We start from the raw sequence: 23527 nt of genomic DNA on the forward strand, positions 1-23527 counted from the left end.
GGGTACCACGTTGGCCAGCTTCCAGTCATCTGGGATCTCTCCAGTGAGCCAGGACTGATGAAAAATAATGGAGAGTGGCTTGGCCAGCTCATCTGCCAACTCTCTCAGCACCCTAGGATGGATCCCATCTGGTCCCATGGACTTGTGGGGGTCTAAGCTGCTGAGGAGAGCTCCTATCACTTGCTCATGGAACACAGGGAAACCATGCAGCTCCCTGGCTCCCTCTGCCAGCTCTGCAGGCCAGCTGTCTGGTAGACGTTCTTTCCAGCTAGTAAAAACTGAGGTAAAGAAGGTGTTAAGTACCTCTGCCTTTTCCTCATCCTGTGTTACAACATTTCCTTCCATGTCAACCAAGGAGTGGAGGTTTGTCTTGGCACGAAGACTGTGTGGTGGTTTAGGCTGGGTGCTGGCCTAGATGCCACTGCCCAGGCCACACCTGGGAGGTCCCAAGGGGTGGGCCCAGCCCAGGGGGTGTCACGGTGCTTGTGGTTTTCTGTAAAACTTTCATTGTTGTTTTTTATTGTTTTCCTGTTTAAACTTTCCATCACTTTTGCAATCCGTTTGTCTGAGTCCTTATTTCTGCTTGTAGTGGGGAGGGGATCTGCCCCAACCCATTACAGACTGAAACTGCAGTTGTTCAGCAGCCTGTGCAAACCTATGTGTAATGGTCCAACCTCTCATGCCTGTTCCTGCCTCCTCCTTGCACTAAATGCACTACTCAGTAAAATTTCCATGAGGTGTTTTGGTGACTGAACTGGCAAAAATCCAAGTCTTTGGTCCTAGAAGGTCAGCCAGAAGGTGAACCTCTAACAGAAATACACAAATCCATATGGATATTATCCATAAAATGAATCTAGTATAGCAGTTGAATAAACCAGCTCACTCTGAAGACTGTAACCAGACTGAAAGGGATCAAGATTTTTCCAGGATCATAAACCTACTTTCCCCTCATTATTCCTATGGTACTTAAAATACAACTAAGGCAAATCTTCTTTAGCTTAAGCCTGTTTAAATCTAGTCTGACCTGGCCTCCCAGAAGCATTATAAATATCAAATGGGCCTGTGTACAAACTGTTTCACGGGCTCCCTTGGGAACTCATGGAATATTCATCATGTGCCCAACTTCTCACTGATTTACTAAAGCAAACTTCAATTAAATCTACAGTAAAAATCCTTCTGCAAAAGAAAATTCTAGGGTGAGTGAGTTTTAACCAAATAAAAGTGTAAAGACAATCAGGAATCAGGACCACCATTGCCTTTCTTTTCCTCAGATCTGTGCTACAATCTCAGTGACAATTCAGCTACACGTGACAATTCATAGTGGACCTTCATGCTGTCTAGCTACACTGCCAAATCACCAGTCAGGCAAAAGTATTAGAGAGAGACACCCCAGAGATGAAAGACTGAGCTGTAGGAGCACCTCTTCACCTACATGTTTGCTGCCATGCAGTAGCTGGTCAAACACCTTGTGCTTTTAACACCTCTCTTACTGAGCACAGCAACAAGCAAATAAAACACCAAAGTGCTTCAGCAAACAAAACGTATTAACTACATGCAAACATCATTGTCAATAAAATAAACCAATAAACAGAAGTCCAAATACACATCTCTATGTCCAGCTAACATTTTATGACAATACTTTCAGATGTTGAACAGAACAACTGAGAAACCTTTGGCTGCAGTGGGAAAATAAATAAATAAAATGGAAAGAAGGGTTCTCCTGTGAGAGGGCCCCACAGTGAATCATACCTTCTGTTTACCCTTCAGGTTATGTTGCTTCCATTTACACTAGTTTCATTATTATATCATCAGGAGGAGCTACAGGAAGAATCTGGAAACACATGAACCAGGAAGAACAGCTTAAAAGTGACTTACCATTGACAGTGCTCACAGCCCTACCAAACCAATCTCCAAAACCTAACAAACCTCCCCAACAGAGCACTTCCAAATAGTTTCTTCTGTAACAGCAAAGACGGTGAGGCAGGCTGGCTGGCGCTAAGAAGGAGAGTAAACCCATTTTAGATGCAGCCATATTTTAAAAGTAGCTTACCAAGCGAAGTGGTGGGTAGCTAAGGTGTCTTGAGTCCAATGAGGTAAGTACATTTGACTGCTATGCAGTCAGTGACTAACTCATTCCTTGGATTTAAACATTTTTCATGAGCAATGTAGCCTTAGTGCCCATTTTGCAAACATGGCACCTGGTCTATTATTAGGGATGGTCATCTTACATTGATATTTGGGCTGGTTTTATCCAGAAGTATTCACTTTAAGACAGTATAAACAACATTTCAAACATCAGGTTTGTGTTTGGTTGAGTCCTTTGAGATACAGAATGTTAACTGGAAGAACAATGAAAAAGATGAAGGCACTTTATATATGAACTTTCTTGATACACACACTGCTCCTCATAAATCTTGTAAAGTATAATATATGCACAATGATTAAAAAAGCAAAACCACTAAGAACTTTCCACAGTCTCAGTAATGTAATTGAGAAGTGTTTTCACCTATGTATGGATTAAGAGCATCATGATGTATTGGTAGTCATTTAGCATTAGAGGCATTCCAACAGGCACTCAGAAGGAGGCTCTGAAAATGCCTTTGCTTGACACAGGCCAAGCAGTGAGGCACTCCACTCTACATCTCTCTCAAGCACCCGTGCAGCCAGTTAAATGCAAGACTTAGCCTGCTTTGGGTCAGGATGAATTACACAATGTAGTCTATCCTGCAAGCTTGTACTCTGGTGCAAGAGTAGATATAATTATCCTATCTTCTGTCCATAAGCCTCAGTTTGTGATAACCAGGCTTATGGCTACTCAGAAATAAATCCTGCAAAATGGTTGCACAGGGGCAAAAAAAGGTAGAACTACAAAGAGGTGTAGTAAAGATACCTGTATCTTAGTCATAGGGCTTGATCAAAAGTAGTACTTTTCACAAGAAGGCTGGGGAGGGACTTCTCAGGATATCAGGTAGTGATAGGACTAGGGGCAATGGAATGAAGTTGGAGGTGGGGAGATTCAGGCTGGACATGAGGAGGAAGTTCTTCACAATGAGAGTGGTGAAGCCCTGCAATGGGTTGTCCAAGGTGGTTGAGGTCCCATCCCTGGAGGCGTTTAAGACCAGGCTGGACGAGGCTCTGGTCAGCCTGATCTAGTGTGGGGTGTCCCTGCCCATGGCAGTGGGGTTGGAACTAGATGATCCTTGCGGTCCCTTCCAACCCTGACTTGATACTATGATACTACTATGATACATAAGAAACCCAACTTCCAACATTGCTACAATAGCCACAAGCTTATAGGAGAGAAATACAGAAATAAAATGTGTTAAAAAACCCCAACAACTAAATCTGCCAGCTACATTTTACCCTCTAGTACAAAAGACAATAGTGAAACACAACCTCTTCAGGTAGCTGATTCCAGTTACTTCAATAATCACTTTTTTTTATGGTATATATTTATATCCACACAAATAAGCAGTCAAGTCAGTCTTTTGGGCTCCGGTCATAGGTGTTGATTCTTGCACTTATTTAATCTTTTAACAGTTCTACATCTCTGCTTTTGTTTTGTTTAACTCACAGGCTGCATTTTGCACTCCACATGCCAAGACTTCCCTTTTCTGCCGAGTTAATTCTTTGTAAGAATTTATCTTGTAAGAAGTTTCATTGTGCTTATGTACCCTTTCAAGCAGAAAAGGTCTCTACTTTCTTTAGTCTAGCAACAAACCCTCACTTGACCCTGCTTATTCTTTGGCCATTGCTTAATTACAATAGGCAATTTCATTCTGCTGAAGTGTTTACAGTAGATTTAGGGGTAACTTGGGGGTGTGAAATGGCAGTTAGAACTCTTGTGCTAGGATATTGACCTTGCTAAAGGTGATAACTAAGCCTCACTATACTCACAGACAGAACTTTGCTCCTTGTATATGTAACATTTCCATATATAATCATATTATCTTTGCAGCTCAGTTTTTCCAACTGTTCCCCCCAAATAATTAAGTTTGTTGTTATGAATTCCCACAGCATCCAGGTACTTTCAGATGTACTGCAGGAGCCTTCTGTCTCTCCTGAATTAGGGTATAATCTGCCAAATTTTGTAGGTGTTTTAATTATGAAAGAGACCATGCAAGTCAGGAATAGGTATTTTGTGAGAAAATACCTTTTCATTGTTTGGATGGCTGAGAAACAAAAAAAACCCACAAAAAACAACCCACCCCAAAACAAACAAAAATAAATCTTAAAAACATCAAACATTATACAGAGTGCAAAGTTCATTCTCTTACTGAATCACTGCTTCCCAAACACACCTTGAAACCTGAAACAAACCAGTTTCCATATTTGCTGCACATGTCTTCCTTCAAGCATACCCAGTAGGGGGTATTTTAGAGCTGCTTAGGAACACTTCAGAATCTGACGTGCATTTTGACTCATTACAGATACTAGACATGAGTCAAATCCTTTATAAGTATCCTTTGGGTGACTGTAACTGAGACATGACAAATCCAAGTGTCTTAGACATGCCCATACCCTTAAGAATAAACACATGGCAGAGTAGCTGATCAGCAGAAGCACATTTTAAAAGGAAGACAGTACCAGAGCTTCTTGGCATCGTTATGCACCACAACCAAGTGATCTGGCAGCTCATCAGCCTTACAGCAACAGGTGGAAACACAACAGGAAGCTTGTCCTTTTACTTTAAATATCAAGTTTAACAGTAACAGCTGTCAGTAAGATTGCACAGAATCCTGTGGAACATAGTATTAAAAAGCTGTAGCACTAACTAGGCAAATCATAGATTGCAGATTGCAATAGTTTTAGTAACCTTGCTTTCATTTACTCAGTTATTTGCATGCCCTTTTTCAGTCCCCAACTAGAAAAAAGAGACCCCATCATCTGATATACTTGTTCAGGACAAGAAGACTCTTCCCAGAACAGTGTGTTTATGTACCAGTTAAGAACATCTCAGTCTAACAGCCAAGCATTAAATGAGGATCAGTATCATGTGAAGCAATCATATTTCTTTCCTGGAAGATAGGGTTTGTCACTTTAAAGTGAAAGAGCAAATGACAGCAGCTTTATGAAGGGCTTGCATTTAGACATTACAGAAGACAAACTTTTCCTCAAAGCCACTGTTTTAAAACTGTGACTAGCAGTGCCATGGGTGCTATAGCCTTTTACTTTAGGAATATATATGCCAGTCTCCAAATTGGGCACCAGGACATGGGATCTGAAAGACTTTGCACTTATGTTCTTGCTCATTATCAGGAAAGATTAACTTGGGTGTTTGCACCGAAGTTTAAATACTCCCCCTTTCTTTCCCACTTTGTCAGTACCTACTCTTTCAACAATTTTTTGCTCCTTTGTTTACTAAGCCTCAGCAGGATTAGAGCTCCTGAATGAAGACAGATGCTAAAATTCAAGGACCTTGAAGACATTGAACTACCCCACTTGTGGGCAATTTACATATAATCGAGTTCTTGATTTTCCAGTACAATGAGGGATCTTTCATTCTATACTTTCCTCCATACATCTACTGAGATTAGTTATTTCAACCTGTCTTCCCAATTACCACCTCTGTTCAGATGAAAAAGTGAATACCAAGATTGTCCTACCTGTTAACTACCAGTATTAGTACTATTACCAGTCCTAAAACACTCAAGCTAGGAAAGTATCAGAACCAGACATTCTCCAGTTACAAGGCATTCTCAGGTTCAAAACAAAAAGATAAAATCATTTTACGCTGCAGTGGAGTAGATGATTTCGCTTTAATACAAAAGCTAAGAAAAAAGTGCTAATAGTGGTGCTTTCAAGCTGTTACAATATTGAATCACAAAATTCATCCTGGAAAATTAAGTCCCAGAGTATCCCCATCCTCTTTTATTACAGGTATATAGAAGCAAAAGAAAGTTGCTACTGCTTTCCTTTTACTCCCTTCAAGCATGCTGTCTGCTAGCATTTTTGTTGGGCCAGCATATAGTTACCTGTACTCCAGATGCTTGTGCAAATTGTTACAATGAGTGGTTACATCCAGATACAGAAACAAGGAGGCTCTAAGCATAAAGATCATAAAGATAGTATCTGTAGGAACTTAGTACTAAGCTTGCACCTTAACTCCTACAAGGTCACTTTCTGATTACAGCAGCAACTAAACCAAATGAACTATTGCAAAAGGAAGCATTTCCTCCTGTACATGATTTTTATTATTTACATAATACAATATAGCATAGATGCTGGATAGCATGATTATGTGCAATACATAAATATGAACTATCTGTACATGTCTTTTCTAATAACTCAGAAGAATAAAGTTAGAAGCAAAAACCTGATGCTTTTATAGTGAAATCAAAACTAAGACTGAACACTGCCATGAAAAACAGAAGTTCAGAAGTAGCGCCTTGTGTACGTACATAACTATTTACAGATGAGAACAGGCACAACACAACACTAGTCTAAACTGTACTTGTTTATATAAAAAAACACAAGTCTCATACATCACAAAACTCCCTTCCATTATAACACAGAAGTGATATTACCAGACAAGCATCAGTGAAGTATACTGCCTTTTCTAGAGTTGTTATTGTACAATGCTGTAGATTATGCAGCCCATGCAAAACACCCAAGAACGCCACAGTCCTACACCCAAGTACAGTTAAAAATGATAAAGCAGCCCTCCAAGAATGTTTCCAGCTACCACTTAAGTCTACAGCAGCCATGTTGGGTATGGTTTCTCATGCAGAATGGTGCAACTGTTACATTTAAAACTAGAAAAAAAAATGAACTCCTAATATTTTTTTGAACTCAGAACACAATGTAAGTACATAAATTATAAGCTGCTCTAGTATTTCAACAACTTGATCAGACACATGTTGCTTGTTAGAGTTGCTGTGGTATGTCTAAAAATATATATTTTTTTTAGTAACCCAATCTTACAATATTGTGCACCAGAACATTTTTAGCTATGCAAGGAAAAGCATGTGACACTGTTGCAGGCCAGTTAAATTCCTATCAGGACATTTCCTTTGGGAACCTATTTTTACAATTCTAGAAGTTAATGTGAGCTTTTCCAAAACAGCTTTCTTCTGACATACCTAATTTTTTCAATTTCTCAGTGCAATTGCTGAGTTACTCTCCTAAACATGACAGTGACGGGCTTCTCTACATAGCTTACATTGTGGCGGAAAACAACGGAGCATGGAAACAAACATGAGAATGAGATCTTAAATTATAGAAATAGACTGCCAACCTTTGTGATGTATCATTCTCCAAAACAGGCATGTAACACTAGCCGAAGATTATATATCTCAAACATCTTAAAAGGCAGATCTGCTGCAAACATGCAGATAGCATACATCTGTTTGGCACACATGAAATCAGAGTTTGTCCTTTGTACATGTGTATTCTTGTGCACATTTCCAATCTTCCAATTATATTCTGGGGAGGGCATACGTATTTTCAAGGGCTGTATCTATCCAATTTTGCCGGTAACAAACACCCAAACATTCTGAAATTTCATTAGAATGGACAGGACTAAAAGTAAAACTTGAGGAACAAAGGAAAATGGCCATGCACCTGCTCTTTTGTGTTTTCCTGCGATATATTCAAGACAAAAGTCAGTCAGTCAGTCTTTTCATGAGCAGGTTAATTTATATTCTCTGGATTTTTTCAGCCACCACAACTGGATTCTCTTTTCTGATTTTTGCTGCAGCTTCTGCTTTGTAATCATATGGACAATTATGCTTGTCAGAATAACGGTGAAGTCCACAAAATAAGTTTCCACATCGACAGTCAAATCCTGTATATATAAAAAACACAACATTACTGGGAAGCTTCACATTTAGTCAAGTCATAAATCTAAGGGCTTGCTCACAGAAATGGGGATATGTTCATCTCTTTTGACATACAGAGTGAGGGAAAATGAACAGGGTACTAAGTTGTTTGGCTTCTGAATAAGCAAGCAAGTTTAAATTTGATGAAATATCTGTATCATTAATCTATTAAGAGGCAACTAATCATTCAGATCTGTTCAAAATGAACAAATTATTCTCATACCTGTAAGGCCAACCTTCTTTCTGCACATGAAACATCTGTTCTTCTTTGGTTTGGGCAGTTCAGGAGCTCTCTCTTCACTCTGTGAAGTACCAGGCTGAGAAACCGATGGACTTGGTTGAGTAACAACTGTTAAAACAAGCAAAGGAAATAAAGGTTAAAGGTCCTTTTTCTTGACTTTACTTGATATTCAGTAGTATACATTTATTTAGGGTCTTATTAGAGAGAACCCTTAATGTTTGTAGCCTACGTAGCTGCCTACGACACGCACATTAGGAATAAAGATTTTTTAAATTACTTTAGACAGATTTTCCTCACAGTTCCATCAGCTAGAAAATTTTAAGTAACAATATGTATAGGTGTTAAGGGCTTGGAACACACTCCTGAAGTTTCGTGTGCACATTCAATACATATTAAAAAAAACACCATATGATCAAGTAACATTTCAATTTAAAACAATATTGTCACAGCTGAACAGATGATATACCTGTAGAGAACAGATAGGAACATGTTTGAAAAAAACAAATGAAATTCAGTAATGTCACTATAACAACACTGGGGTTACTCTGCTGCTACACTTGAAGTAAAATGCCTACAGGGTTCACCAAGACAGCAGCCACTAAATCACCAACTCTGTAACAGATCCAGAGAGCACAGCTACAAAAAACACACTGTTTCAGGACAGCCCTCATGTTTTTGACAATTTTAGTAATTTAAAGAACAAAGTGCAGATTTACACTGACTATCTGTACTTTTTTAAAAACTGTATTCAGCCTTACTGTTCACACAGAATCACCAAGGTTGGAAGAGACCTCAAAGATCATTAAGTCCAAACTGTCACCACAGACCCCATGACTAGGTATAGTCAAAATGAGACACTTTTCAATTACATGAACATTTTTAGACAATCCTGAAACACTAAGCTCTGAAGGAAAATAATTATACTTCTGTGAGCTTTTGTAAATCTCCTCATTTTATGGTGTGGTGTGGTGTTTTTTCTTTCTTTTTTTTTTTTTTTTTTTTTTTTTTTTTTTTAATCTTTCAGTTGACCAAACCTTCTTTTTAAAATCCTCCTTATATGTAAACTGGAACAATGAAAATTTGAGAGCTGTTTTTGTACACAACTGTAACACCTGCTCAGTGTATAGTTTTCCTGAACACGCCCAGCTGTATGATGACATCTGTTGTTCCAAAATAGAACAAACTCTGTAACACATGCCAGAGTAAAAGGTATCTACAAGCTTTAAGGCACACAAATAGGATTTGTTAGCTGAGATTCTTCCAGGTCAGTAAGTGTAGTATCCTGTAAAAAGTGGATTTCCATCCCTCTCCCCACCCCCAGACAAGGAGAACCAGATGACTGTTTTTCTATCTTTACTCTTCATAATTAAAAAAACCCCATATTATCATATTCATAGGTATTCTAAAAACAGCTATTACCACTAATACCTGGAAATCTTGATAAGTCATTGTAAAACGACATCTCCCATTTAGGACTTCATAAGCTAAGCAAGATTTAAAAGAGGACTAGCTCTCGTGAAGTAACGCACACTTTTCAGTACTCATCACCAAAAGGATTTCATGTAGTAAAACAACAGTTGCTAATACTTCCTTATACATTGCAGCAACAGTCCTAAGGAACTACTAAGGCCATTTACCACTTTTTCTGTCACTTTGCATAGGTCTTTTTAGAAAAAGGTTTTGGAAGTGCTATTTTGCCAGGTCTGAGAGAGGAGGTGACTATTATACTACTACCACTACAATCACTACTGCTATTGGTGTTTTTTGTTACTTTGCTGCTGCTGCTTATAGGGTGTTTTTGTTTGTTGTTGTCATTGTTTTGGTTTGGTTTTATCTTTTTGTAAAGAAAAAAATTCTGTCTTGATTATGATTTTCTAGGGGAACAGATGTGAGCCTCTACACTTACCTTTAAATCCTAAGGAAAGCAATGTTCAGTATCACTTAAGCAATTCGAGAACCTGTGACTGAAAAGCTAGGTTAAACTCTGAAACCACACAGGCTAAGCCTGTTGGGTACTACACACATCCATTAGCTATGACCTTGTATAAGATGAACAAACATCTCCCAACAAGCCAGGTCAGACTCATTTTAGTTTTACATATTGCTTAAAAATGAAATGCTAGTTGTAAACAACAGCAGACAAAAAGAGGAACCAGAAATGCTCTCACACTTTGCTGTGCAGTGTACAGCTAATCAGTGGCACACTTCATCTGCATCTGACCCAACGTACAAATAGGAGCTCTGGGGGCAAGTGCAATGTTTCAACCGATGCAAAAAAAAAAAAAAAAAAAAAGGAGAAGGGGCAAATCAATGGTGATCTAAAAGTCACAACATGAATTAAGAGAAAATGAAAATAAAAGAGGATCAACCTTTATCACTGCTTACCATGCCAACAGGGAAAGCAAAGCTGGAAAGGGCAGCTTCCCAGGAATCACCAAGGCAAAGAGAATGCTTAATAGATCACTCTACTACAAAACTGCTGCTACTAATATCCTTCACATCCTGGTTTGAGCTGAAACAGAACTAGACCTGTTCACTGACTTTACCTGTCAATTAAGCCTTTTAAGTGATTGCACTTTCCTTACACAATGATGTATTTTTGCAGACAGTGTCTGCCTCTAGAAGTGATAATTCTTGATGTTTATAGTTACTATGCAGGAGGGCTCTTGCTAATACTTGCTTCTACCAAGGCTAAGGTTATTGTTAAATCTTGTGCACCACATTTAGGGTGCAGAAAGTAAAAGGTTACAGCTGGAAGGAGAAGTGGACAGGACAGGTGACCTTAAACTGATTGAAGTATTCCTTCCATTCCATAATTATAATATTCAGTACAAAGCTGGCGATATGAAGCAGTAAGCTCTCTTCCTTGATGGCCACAGTCTGACTCCATCAGTTCATAGTATCAGTCAGGGTTGGAAGGGACCACAAGGATCATCTAGTTCCAACCCCCCTGCCATGGGCAGGGATACCCCACACTAGATCGGGCTGGCCAGAGCCTCATCCAGCCAGGTCTTAAACACCTCCAGGGATGGGGCCTCAACCACCTCCCTAGACAACTCATTGCAGGGCTTCACCACTCTCATGGTGAAGAACTTCCTCCTCACCTCCAGCCTGAATCTCCCCACCTCCAGCTTCATTCCATTCCCCCTAGTCCTATCACTACCTGATATCCTGAGAAGTCCCTCCCCAGCCTTCTTGTAGGCCCCCTTCAGATACTGGAAGGCCACAATGAGGTCACCTCAGAGCCTTCTCTTCTCCAGACTGAACAGCCCCAACTCTTTCAGTCTGTCCTCATAGGAAAGGTGCTCCAGCCCTCTAACCACCCTTGTGGCCCTTCTCTGGACACATTCTGCCTTTGGTTTCAGTCTGCATTCCTGCACCCAGTTCCTGTATCCACTTCTCACTTAACACTGAGTCCAGTCTGGCACTTCCTCAGTGCCTGTCCATAGCATCAGTGATGATAGTGAGGTAATTGGGTTTGATACTGGTTTGTATATATTTCATTTTATTGTAATTATTTTCACTAAAGCTGGTTTTAGTTTCTTTTCTAATCTATTAATCTCCTTCCCTTACTCCCTTTCTCTTCCACTTAAGGGTGAGAGAAAGAGAGCATCTGGCATTTATCTAGTGGACAGTCCAACCCTAACACTTAACACTCCAGAACTAATATACATTCAGAGAAGTAGTACAAATATGCAGTAATGGGCACTAAAAGGTCCCAAGACAAGACAGCAAACAGCCCCCTCAATGAAAACACTCAATTTGTTAGTCTCCAAGAATGAAGGATTCTTCTATTATTTTAATCCTGTGGAAGTATGTTAGATGACAAGATTTTATTGTGTTGAACCTTCATATATGTGCTTCAGAATAATGGCTAGGACAGAGGTAAAGCTGCCTGCCCTGCCCTTTGGAAAAAGGAGTATTTTTCTGAGCTTTACATCAATCTGTGCCTCAGATGAAAAATTCTGTAAATTGTAGTTGTTCTGCCATGACATCAGGAGCAAATAGAAAATCATTAGCAATTTTCCTGATAACTGCTTGTCACAAAAGGTTTCCTTTAACACTGAAGCCAAGTCCAACTGGGCATGTACAGCTCCAGTCCCCTATCTATTAAATTCATTTCATGTAAGAAATGGGTGTTAATAATCAGGCAAAGTGCTCTAAATGACTGCTGTATGACCATCATGGAATAACTGAAAAAAGCCAGTGGTTACTAGTACCTGCAGACCTGTTTCCTCAATAAGCGTTCAAGATGAAGCAAGTCTTATACCACTAATGCAGGTTATAACTTGGTGTACCCCTTTCCATCACCTTGGTTGTGTCCCTTCCCAACCCTTGGCTCAAGCAGTTACTTCAGATCATGTTTACTTCACTTCAGTCTTACCACAACAGTTCTCCTATTATAAGACAAAAAGACCTTAGAAGCGACAGATTTCCATAACTGGGCAGGCCTCTATTAACTATTATTTTGGTCTTAGTTATATGTAGGCACTCTAAGATGCACTCCTAATTGTGAACACAGAAGACCATCACTGATCTGTTAAGGTAATAAAAATTAATCCAATCCTAGTATTGGAGAGGTGTCTGAAAACCCCACAAAAGTACAGGCATTCCATCATGAATTAATGCAAAATTTCCTTCATGTGTAGTCTGAAGACACATCTTTACAAAAGAATGAGGAATAGGAAGGCCACTGGTAACAAAGTCAGCCACATGCCACAGTATGACAGCTATTTGACCTATATGCAGAAAGGTCCTATAAACTGGAGGAAAAAGCACTTCTCAGATCCAAAACTATTAATCCACAGAGACTGTGCGACTGCCACAAGAACAGGATTTTCAAAACTTGCAGTAGTTTTCATTATATAAAACAATATGGCTGCTGCAAAAGACCAAGCCTGCTGTAGGTATTTTCCCACTGAAATTTCACAATGGAAACGAAGGAATCCAAAGTTTCAGTGGAACAAAACAATGAGGAAAACAAAGCAATATTACTTTTTAACACTCCCCCTATCAAAAGCAACCAGAAAATGATGCTGAGGTAATACCAAGTTTCTAGAAGCTTCAGGCTGGGGTCAGAGTGGCTGGAGAGCTCCCAAACAGAGAGGGACCTGGGGGTGCAGATTGACAGTAAACAGTATAACTAAGGTTGGAAGAGACCCCAAGGATCAAGTCCAACCTGTCCCAAAAGACCTCACAACTAGACCATGGCACCAAGTGCCACGTCCAGTCTCCTCTTGAACACCTCCAGGGATGGTGACTCCACCACCTCCCTGGGCAGCACATTCCAATGACAAACGACTCACTCAGTGAAGAACTTTCTCCTCACCTTGAGTCTAAACCTCCCCTGGTGCAGCTAGAGACTGTGTCCTCTTGTTCTGGTGCTGATTGCCTGGGAGAAGAGACCAACCCCTTCCTGTCTACAACCACCTTTCAGGTAGTTGTAGCCTGGAGGAGGCTCAAGAGTGACCTCATTGCCCTCTACCGTAGAGGGCAATGAGGTCACTCTTGAGCCTCCTCCAGGCTAAACAATCCCAGCTCCCTCAGCCTCTCCTCATAGGGCTTGTGCTCAAGGCCTCTCACCAGCCTTGTTGCCCTTCTCTGGACACATTCAAGTGTCTCGATGTCCTTCTTAAACCGAGGGGTCCAGAACTGGACACAGTACTCAAGGTGTGGCCTAACCAATGCAGAGTGCAGGGGCACAAAGACTTCCCTGCTCCTGCTGGCCACACTATTCCTAATGCAGGACAGGATGCCCTTGGCCTTCTTGGCCACTTGGGCACACTGCTGGCTCATGTTTAGGCAGCTGTCAATCAGCACCCCCAGGTTCCTCTCTGTTTGGGAGCTCTCCAGCCACTCTGACCCCAGCCTGTAGCTCTGCATGGGGTTGCCGTGGCCAAAGCACAGCACCTGGCACTTGGACTTGTTAAATGCCATGCCACTGGACTCTGCCCATCTGTCCAGCCAGTTGAGGTCCCTCTGCAGAGCCTTTCTATCCTTTAACTGACCAACATCTGCTCCTAACTTGGTGTCATCTGCAAATTTGCTGAGGACTGTCTCAATCCCCTCATCCAGATCATCAGTGAAGATGTTAAAGAGGATGGGGCCCAGCACCGATCCCTGGGGGACGCCAATGGCATCCTGGCCTGTGTTAGGAACAGTGTGGCCAGCAGGAGCAGGGAGGTCATTGTGCCTCTGTACTCTGCATTGGTTAGGCCACACCTTGAGTACTGTGTCCAGTTCTGGGCCCCTCAGTTTAAGAAGGACATCGAGACACTTGAATGTGTCCAGAGAAGGGCAACAAGGCTGGTGAGAGGCCTTGAGCACAAGCCCTATGAGGAGAGGCTGAGGGAGCTGGGATTGTTTAGCCTGGAGAAGAGGAGGCTCAGGGGTGACCTCATTGCCCTCTACAACTACCTGAAAGGTGTTTTGTGGCCAGGAAGGGGTTGGTCTCTTCTCCCAGGCAACCAGCACCAGAACAAGGGGACACAGTCTCTAGGTGCACCAGGGGAGGTTTAGACTCGAGGTGAGAAGAAAGTTCTTCACTGAGTGAGTCGTTTGTCATTGGAATGTGCTGCCCAGGGAGGTGGTGGAGTCACCGTCCCTGGAGGTGTTCAAGAGGAGATTGGACGTGGCACTTGGTGCCATGGTCAATTCATGATGTCTGTGGAGACAGGCTGGACTCAAATGATCCTTGAGGTCTCTTCCAACCTTGGTGATACTGTGTGCTACTGTGATAATTAAGCAGAGTTTAAGATCACTAGAGGCAATGGATTTAAAATTGAGGAGGGTTGATTTAGACTAAATATTAGGAAGAAATTCTTTATGGTAAGGGTGACAAGACACCGTAAAAGCTTGCCCAGGGAGGTCGAGGATGCCCCTGCCCTGGAGGTGTTCAAGGCCAGGATGGATGAGGCCTTGAGCAACCTGATCTAATGAAAGGTATCCCTGCCCACAGCAGGGCTGTTGAAACCAGGTGATCTTTAAAGTACCTTCCAATCCAAACCATTCTATGAACTTATAAATTAATGGCTTAAACTCCATGACTTTTTGAGTGCTAGTAAGTGATAAGTATACTAGTGGAATAAGTCTTGAAAGCTAAAAGATAAAAAAATTGACTTAAACATTCTGATTTGATGAAGCTAACCTCTCACTGCCACCATAGAAGAACTGAACAAATTAAGGAAGACACAAGACTGCACTTCTGCAGTACCAGAGGAAAAAGAAACACTAGAGATTGTGCAATCCTTATACTGAATATTAACCCAATGGAGTTGTATATAAAATTTTATGTCTGAAAAGATGGACAGTATTTTAATGCCTTATGAGGGTTGCTCAGTGCAAATACTTCAGGAACTAAAATTACTATGTCAGTCCATGTATTCATGATGAAAATCTGCAGAATATGCTTCCATCATATTTAATTTTATGCCAATGAAAGAACAAAAATTCTACAGCATGCAATTCGTCTCCCATACACTGAACTCTGACAGGTATATTGACTATCTTTACTACTACATTAAACAGTGTAGTTTCAGTATCACAAGAGAGTAATAGCATCCTATCACCCACAAGCACAAGATCAACAGTTGGGTCCCCAATTGTATTTTCCAAGGTGAACAGCTTCAGGACTTAGAGACTACTGGTTACATTTCAGAAGTTTCAACCAGGGGCACCTACTGAAGCCCCAGTACACACAGGAAACATGAAGACAATCTAATCATCGGGTAGCTACCATCTTGAGTCTACCCTATTTCATGTTAGCAGTTTACTTGGCCTTTTACTTACAATTTTGCATGCATTATACTACACATCACAGATAAGGCACACTGGTTCTATCTACAGTATAAGCAAGGGTAACCTATAATAGTGCCTCAATCTTACAGCTGTAAAATAACTCTAGTCATATTGGCTTGGTAGAAAGCCAGCCACCACTGCCTGTTGTCTTCTAAAGCTGATTCATTCAGAGCAGAAACATTAAATAGAACATGCATGGAATTGTACCATAAGTTAACAGTATTTAAGTATTTTTAAGTATTTCATTTGCACAGGGACACCATCAATTTCTGCTTCATGTTCTTTACAAACAGTGCTACTCAGCAGTGGTTTTGTGGTTTCACAAAAAGAAAACTAACCACACTACTGCCTAAAACAAAGCCACTATTGGATTAAAAAAAAAAAAATCCACCCTACTAAAACAATAACAACAAAATACCTCAACAATAAAACAAACTAAAAAACCCAAACAAATCCAAGCCTCTGATAAACACACCAATAATAATGACACACAAACACTGACAGACCTGACTGGAGGCTTATCAGCAAGGTAATGACCTACAGCTGACAGTGTCAGACTGTGCTTACAACTACACCTGTTTTCATTAGCAACTTCATGACTGTGACACTATCATATAGAATTACACCTCATAGAAAGTGTTAGCTTTGTTGTTATGAGGCAATGTGAATTATTTACCATTATTTCAATTTCTCCTTGAGAGGAGAAACCAATGTATATAAGACACTGCTGGAAAAGAAGAAAAAAGCAACTAGACCAGATGCAAAAGGGATTCTTATGAGAAGCCTAGGCCAGCTTCTCTTACCTTCAAGATAGACACTGTGGTGTCTATATGTATTTTAGATGTCCAACTAATTCTAAAGAACAGCATACAAGGACCCTATCCTGTGCTGTTATAGCTTCCCTCAGACTGTATGCACTTACAAGACAACTTAGCTGTTACAGCAGCTGAGGCTGTCTAAAGAGTTTGTGAGTATGTACTTGGGCAGCAGCTTTATTCCACAAGTTTTTTCCAGACATATTTAAGTTATCTGGTAGTTTTTCCAGTGATCACTACACGACCCTGTGACAGCTTTTATTGGTTTCAACCTCCAACATTATTTACAACAACATATAAGTATCTTGAGCTGCTTTTGTGTTTTTCCCCCATTAAGATCAATTGCATGCTGTGTGACACTACCTATCATACAACTGACCCAAAGCACCTGAAAAACAGACCATATGTTAACAATAACTAAAGGCTGTCCTTCACACCTGGCAAAATTGCAAATTCTTACTGGCAGTTCTAGTACAAGTCAAGTCACCTATTAGTTCACCACTGTACCATTTATGTATTCCTCTTTTCTCTTGCCACATTTCAGAGAAGAACTAACAAGGGAATACAGGTTTTACAAATACTGCAAAGTAATTTTTGTCAGTTACATATGAAAAGCCTCTTCAGATGACATTCATTACAGAAAGGTAGTACTTGCAAAGTCCTCTCAGTCCAATATATTGTGTAACTGTACTTCATGGCATAGAATATTGACTTGCATGACTTACTGCAAATGGTACTAAGTAATTACATATCAGGTGTTTCAGTAGTCTTGGCTGGCATAAAATATCTAGATTAAAAAAAAAATATCACTTTTATACACTGCTCAGCAGCATCTGCTGCAATTTTCACCTCACTGACTTTGAAATGGAAAATATGGATTTTATCTTTGGCCTCAGCGAGCCTACTTCCTACTAAACATCAGCTTTTAGTGTTTTAAGACTGCTTCAGTACTGTGACATTAAATTTAAAAAAGCATGGATATGTCTAAAGACTGAACAAGTATGCTAATATTTGAACAAACCAATATGAATTCAATCACTCTCCAGTTTTATCTAAGAAAGCTGCTCCTCTCTGCTTCCCTCCAAGAAAGATTACACTTCAAAGTTTAATCACTACAGCCTTCCAGTACAAGAATAAAACTTTTAAATTGATGATCCACACCCAGCAATTAAAGCTGCAAGTATCCCACAGAACAATGCTTTGGTTGTATCTCCTGATTATCAATTAGTTCAAGAACCCTAAACAGCTTGTGAGTCTTCAAACCACACATTCCTTTCCCCCACAGCCTCACTCCTCTGTAGAATGGAATTTATTAATGCCATTCTCCAAATATGGCAAGTCATTTTGGCTGCTGAGTCAGAAGGAATTTTATTGCTAGGTAATATATATAAAACTCAGTATTTTTGACTTCAAAATCAAACACCTTGCCCAAATTAAAGTTTAGATTGCCTTGCTTTTAAAAACGGAAGTTTGGGAGCCAAAACTACTTCACAGGTGTCAATTTTTTTACTAACATTGAAAATGCATCTTAAACCCCTCTTGACACTAGTCCTTTTAGTTGATTTGAGAAGACTACTCAAAGCATCCTTAATAATCATTGCAACAGTTCTTCAAGACCATCACCATAACAGGAGATGTCTACTTAGGAGGTAAACACTCAGCTTCCCTTAAGTGAAGAGTTGTAACCAGCATAAATCTGCAAACATACCTGGCTCAGTCTCTGTTTTCGGTGTTACTTTTTCTTCTCTTGAAATGCTCATTTCTGTCATTTGCTGTGTTACAGGCAAAGAGGCAACAGGCACATTTCTGTTTAAAAGTACAGCAAAGCATGTAATTTACATTGGTTTAGCATAAAAACGTAAGATGTCCAGACCCATTACTAATAGACCAGTACCAACACATACTATTAATACTCCTACTATCCTCAGGTTTTACTCTATTTTAGCTCCCCTGGAAGAAAATAAGCAACCTTCTAGCAAGTATTTCTTCAGATACATCAAAACCTTTAAAACACAGCAGTCTAACACCAAGTATTTTAATTGCCTCTCATTTACACAGATTCGTAAAGCAAAGTTAAGCAGACTTTCCCTTTATGCTCTGCAGAAACTCACTGCAATAGGGCAGGACTGCTGCAGGCCTTCTGACATCAAAGCAGTAACATCTTACCTTGATTTTTCAGATGTGCTGCCAGCAGCACCTTCACAGTTGTTTAAGCTAGTGTCTGCTCTCTGTACAGATGCAGAGTCTGAGGTAGGACTGTTTGAACCACTGTTTGTTCCTAGGTAACAAGAATTGGACAATTGAGTTATGAACAAATTGTAGACTATGTTAAGACAAATAAATACACGTTAATCATACACAGTTACATAAACTATATGCACTATATGTCTTGCATACAATCTTCACTGCTGCTGCATATTACTTGTTAAAATTAGTCTAGACAATATACAGAGATTGTGTCAGAATATACTAACAGAGAGGCTAAGTGGGAAAGCAATTTATGGCCGCATGCCTAGCAGACCATAACATTAAAAGGAAACACATTTTATCTTTACAGTGATTTATAAGAGTATTCTCTTTGATATTCTTTCGTTTTAGTATACAGCTTGCAGAAGGTCTCCTGAAAAGTGTCCTGGGATTCCCTGCAAGTAATCTGCGGTTTCTTTTTTAAAAGAAAGTAAAACACACCCTTACCCATTGGGCTGATTCTACCACTATTCTGCTGTCGCTGAAGATGTTCTTTGTAACAAACGGAACACATCCCATTTGTTCTAGGATTTCCATAAAATCCACATCCTGTACTACACAGCATGGGCCCTGGGGTCTGGTTTGTCTCCTGAGTCATCTCGATGCTGTAAATAAAACCAAGAACTGCATTAGAAGCTGGCATGTCACCAAAATCAATTAAAGGGTTATAGAATTAAAGTATGCCTGCTCACCCTGCCCCCTAAAAGTGGTATCAGCATTCCTGAAGGGGGCTATATGGATGTTAATATAGCATTCAATACTGCAACTCCTTACAAAGCAACATCCTTACAAATCTGAGACAAGAAAGAAGTGTCATTATACCAATACTGAGAAATAAAGTACTTGTTAAGCATTGTGTTGCACATGCAGTTTATGACCAAATTTAATTTGATAGCCAGAACATCCCCTTTTTTTACCAGCCTCTGAGCATGAACAGGGATATGCAGAATAAGCAAGGCCTAATTAACATCTATTAAACATTTCTGGCAGATAATATAGTTTATTTTCCTCCAAAACTCCAGCAGGCCTTCCCCATTTTTTCAGTAACATTGATTCTGCGTAATTTTGATGGTAATTCCACTATTACCAGTTCCTGCTCTCACAATACAATAAAAATCCCTGAAGCACTGGCAACAACCATCCAAGGTCTACGTTCCCATCTTTAGGAGTTTCGAAAACACTGCTTAAATTGTGTATGAAACCAAACACCAAGTACGAACTGCAACAACATGTTTACAACAGGCCCTTCAGAGAATCTCAAGGGCATTTCTGAATTTAGTTTAGAATGTCTTCTAACAGAACAATTTTAACTGTTAAGCATGTTGTATTATGCGTCCTACATACTAAAAAAAGTTCTAGCAAGACTTCTACACCTCCTAAAGGCAGACAATGCCAACTCTCTGAGCTGCAGAAATTAAGAAAAAAACAACAACAAAACACTTCACTTTCACTACTGGTTAACTTCTGCAAAGCAAGGTTAGTAGAAAAATTGAACAGCAACCAAAGCCTTGATTCCCAATCACTGTAAAACTACAACACAGTAATCAAGCAACATGCTACAAACTGAGGAGACAAGAATATTGCACTTGTCCTCCCAAACTTTAACTTTAGTAGAAGCACTGTACATGGAACCTAGAACAATTCTAGTGCAGTATCTAGACTGCCAACTTCCCGTGCAGGAACCATGCCAGTACTAGATACCTGGCTGCTGATGCTTGTAAAAAGTGAAAAATGCCAAAAGCAAAGTAATTACATTATTTCTTGTAATTAAGATCCTAGAGGTCTTTTCCAACCTTCATGATTCTATGATTCTAAGAAATCCCATGCTGCCAGTAGTGATGTTCCACTAGTATGACAGCTGCAAGCAATAGCTGTCTTTGTCTAGTTTCTGAGATTAAAGTAAACCCAGAGCAGGAAAAAGTGAACAAGCAAAATTTATCTGCTTGCTCCGGGATCTTATTTTCCAGTCATAAGCAATTACATTACTTACACCTTTATAAAACCCCCTTGAGATAAAAAAATTCCTTTGAGAACTATGAAAGTTTCACCTTTCCAATGCAGCTTTACTGCCATAAACACACATACACAAGAAATCATGACCTACCTAGAGAGATCTAAAAGAAAAATTTGTCTATCGTGTAGCTTATTTCTGTGCAATACAAATAAAGCCTGTACTTCTGCCCTTTCATTAAGCTGGTGAGTTTAAAGTGCTATCAGAGCACCACCATAACTCAGCTGTCTCACTCCCCTTCCAAACTGACGTGTTGCAAACCCCTTTCACTGCTTACTAAATCTAGCTGTAGGTGATAATGCCAGCAGTAACCTACACCCAAACAAGCCAAATACTGTAGGCCCTTTGTCAATGTTTTCTTGCAATACCTGAAATGCACGCCCCTAATGGAAAAGCCAAGCCGTTGTTATCCAACGCTCACGAAGTCGTGCTTTTCCAGCCTCTGGAAGGTGTCCCAGGAAACACCTTTATTTCTGCTAAAAACACCTATCGCTTGTGAGAAACCAGTTGCCGCGCAATCACCCTGGCTGACGGTACTGCTGCAAGTCTACGGCTGAGCGCACCATCGGGCACCGAAACCCTCCCGTACCTGCTCGCTCACGTTTTCCAGGAGGCACAGCCCCCGCGGCCCGCCCGCCGCGTCACGCGGGTAAGAGCCTGCGTTTCCGCCTGTCAGACAGCGAAGACGTGACGGGCGCCCGGGGCTGGGGAGCTCCGCCGCCCCGCTGAAATCAGCCCCTATTTATATCTCCCGCAGAACGCCGGCTCCTGTGTGACCCACCGAGCCCCGCCGCCCGAGGAGGCGGTGAAATCCGATTATCCTTTTCTTCCAGAAGGAACCGGAGAATGCAGAAACTGAAATTTCGTCCAGAAAATGCAGGATCACCAGTCCATCATCTCCAACTGCCATTTTCACCGTCAGCTCGCAGCCCGCACGAAGGACGGAGGGGTGTAATCAGATCCTGGCAGGACGGCACTGTTTCACAAACGCACCCCACAACTTGGAGGTGGGCAGTTAAACCCGATTACTCTTCTTTGGGGAAGAAAAAAAAAAAAAAAAAAAGGTCTCGTCGTGCCACCAACGGGAGCAGGTCTTCACCTCAAGGACGCTCCTGCTTAGCTCTGCGATCTCCCGATACGAAACGGAATCCTTGTATTCAACGTGTTAACTCCAACAGCAGTTCAGTCCGCCCACCCCGACCGCTACTTGCGCCGAAACTTGGGGGAGGAGGAGGACCTTGCACCTAACCCAGGCCTTCCCGAGAGCGGCGAGCTCAGCGCGGCTCTCTCCTGCAGGCCCCACCGCTACTGCCTGGTGATCACAACACGTTTTACCTTATCAACCGAAATAAAGACCACAGCGCGCACTGCGACCAACCATACAGCCCGGGCACTGCGTCAGCGACAGGCTTTGCTGACCGAAGTACCTATTTACCTCAGCATCCTCTTCTCGGAAAGGGACCACAAGCAGAAACACAGAAACAAAAGGGGGATCCATCGAGGCCGTTCGGGGGCGCTAGCCCCTATTATCCGTCCGTGTTCTGTGGAAGTTGGGCGGACGGATCGATAAGGAAAAAACGGTTTGATAACAACCGCTTTCCAAGGAGGGTGAAGCCCAGATGGGCGAGTCAGACAAAAGCACAGCCGCTGTCAAGCGCCCGCAGCGTGGTACGTCTTAATCGCATCCCCCGCCTTCTCCCCGCGGACACCGGAACACAAAAGACCCGAAGGCTGCCGGGATGAGAAACAACGAAGGCGGGGCGGGTTGTCGGGGCCCCGGCCGGGCCCCTCCTCGCAAACCCCTGAGTCACGCTCGGCCCGGCCACCGGCAGGCCCGGCTGACGGGAGCCAAGGAAACGCTGTCTCGCAGCCGGCGCAGTCCGGCTCGTACTCGATCCGCGACCTTCCCTGGCGCCAAGGGCTGAGCAGGATAAAGCCACTGGGAGAGGCGGAGGGCGTCAGGGCAAGCCAAAGGGAGGGCCTGCGCACCCTCCACCACCATAAGGACCGCAGGAAGCCGAGTCGAGCCTCGGCTAGGCTTAGGCTGCTGCTTTCCACCTTACCTGGCCCCGGCGGGGGTCAGAAACCCCGCGGCGGGTGTCGGAGAAGGCGCCGCGGGCGGCTCAGGGGGGCTGCTGGGCGAGCGGAGAGTGAGGGTGCGCGAGGCGCGGTGCTGAACGCGCCGCCGCCGCTGCCTCGCTCCTTTGTTCCCGCAGCAGCGGCGGCCGTGTTGGCGGCGGCAGCGCGAGCCGAGACACGCCGTACGCGGTGGGCGGGTGGCGGAAAGGCGCAGGAGGGAAGAGGGCGGGGAGGGGGAAGGAGAGGGAGTGGAGGCAGCCGTGCCCGCCCTCCGTCTCCGCCTCCTCCCAGCTGCCCCGCGCTCTCGGCACATGCGCACTGCTGGCCAGGGGCGGGGAGTGGTCCCGGAGGGTGGGGAAAAGACGAGCGCGGGGTGGGGCGCGAACGCTGACAGCGCCTGCCCGTTGTGCCGCCGCTGGCCGCCGGTTTTGTTGTCGTCACAAGACTAGGCTGACGCCGGGGGAACGGCGCCGTGTGCAGCGCGGCCGGGACGGAGTGTGGCCGTAGCCGCGTTGGG

General features: G+C 42.2%; 1 protein-coding gene across 1 annotated transcript; it reads right to left on the reverse strand.

Moving 5' to 3' along the window:
- Nucleotides 1-5764: 5764 nt before the first annotated feature.
- Nucleotides 5765-23223, reverse strand: ZFAND5 (zinc finger AN1-type containing 5). The gene is made up of 6 exons (XM_054178658.1): nucleotides 22995-23223; nucleotides 19368-19525; nucleotides 18840-18951; nucleotides 18382-18479; nucleotides 8044-8169; nucleotides 5765-7786 (listed from the first exon to the last, which is right to left on the reverse strand). The coding sequence occupies exons 2-6, from the start codon at nucleotides 19516-19518 to the stop codon at nucleotides 7638-7640; spliced, it is 636 nt and encodes a 211-aa protein (XP_054034633.1). The 5' UTR covers nucleotides 19519-19525; nucleotides 22995-23223; the 3' UTR covers nucleotides 5765-7637.
- Nucleotides 23224-23527: the final 304 nt, after the last annotated feature.

The sequence above is a fragment of the Dryobates pubescens genome, chromosome Z, assembly GCF_014839835.1.
Source record: "Dryobates pubescens isolate bDryPub1 chromosome Z, bDryPub1.pri, whole genome shotgun sequence".
Taxonomy (NCBI): domain Eukaryota; kingdom Metazoa; phylum Chordata; class Aves; order Piciformes; family Picidae; genus Dryobates; species Dryobates pubescens.

What these genes read in the sequence shown, in the direction of transcription:
- ZFAND5 (XM_054178658.1), bottom strand. Translation starts at nt 19,518, where the DNA reads ATGACTCAGGAGACAAACCAGACCCCAGGGCCCATGCTGTGTAGTACA. An exon ending in TGGTAGAATCAGCCCAATGG is followed by an intron (nt 18,952 to 19,367) that starts GTAAGGGTGTGT and finishes CTTGTTACCTAG; the next exon opens with GAACAAACAGTGGTTCAAAC. An exon ending in GAAAACAGAGACTGAGCCAG is followed by an intron (nt 8,170 to 18,381) that starts GTATGTTTGCAG and finishes TTGTTTTAACAG; the next exon opens with TTGTTACTCAACCAAGTCCA.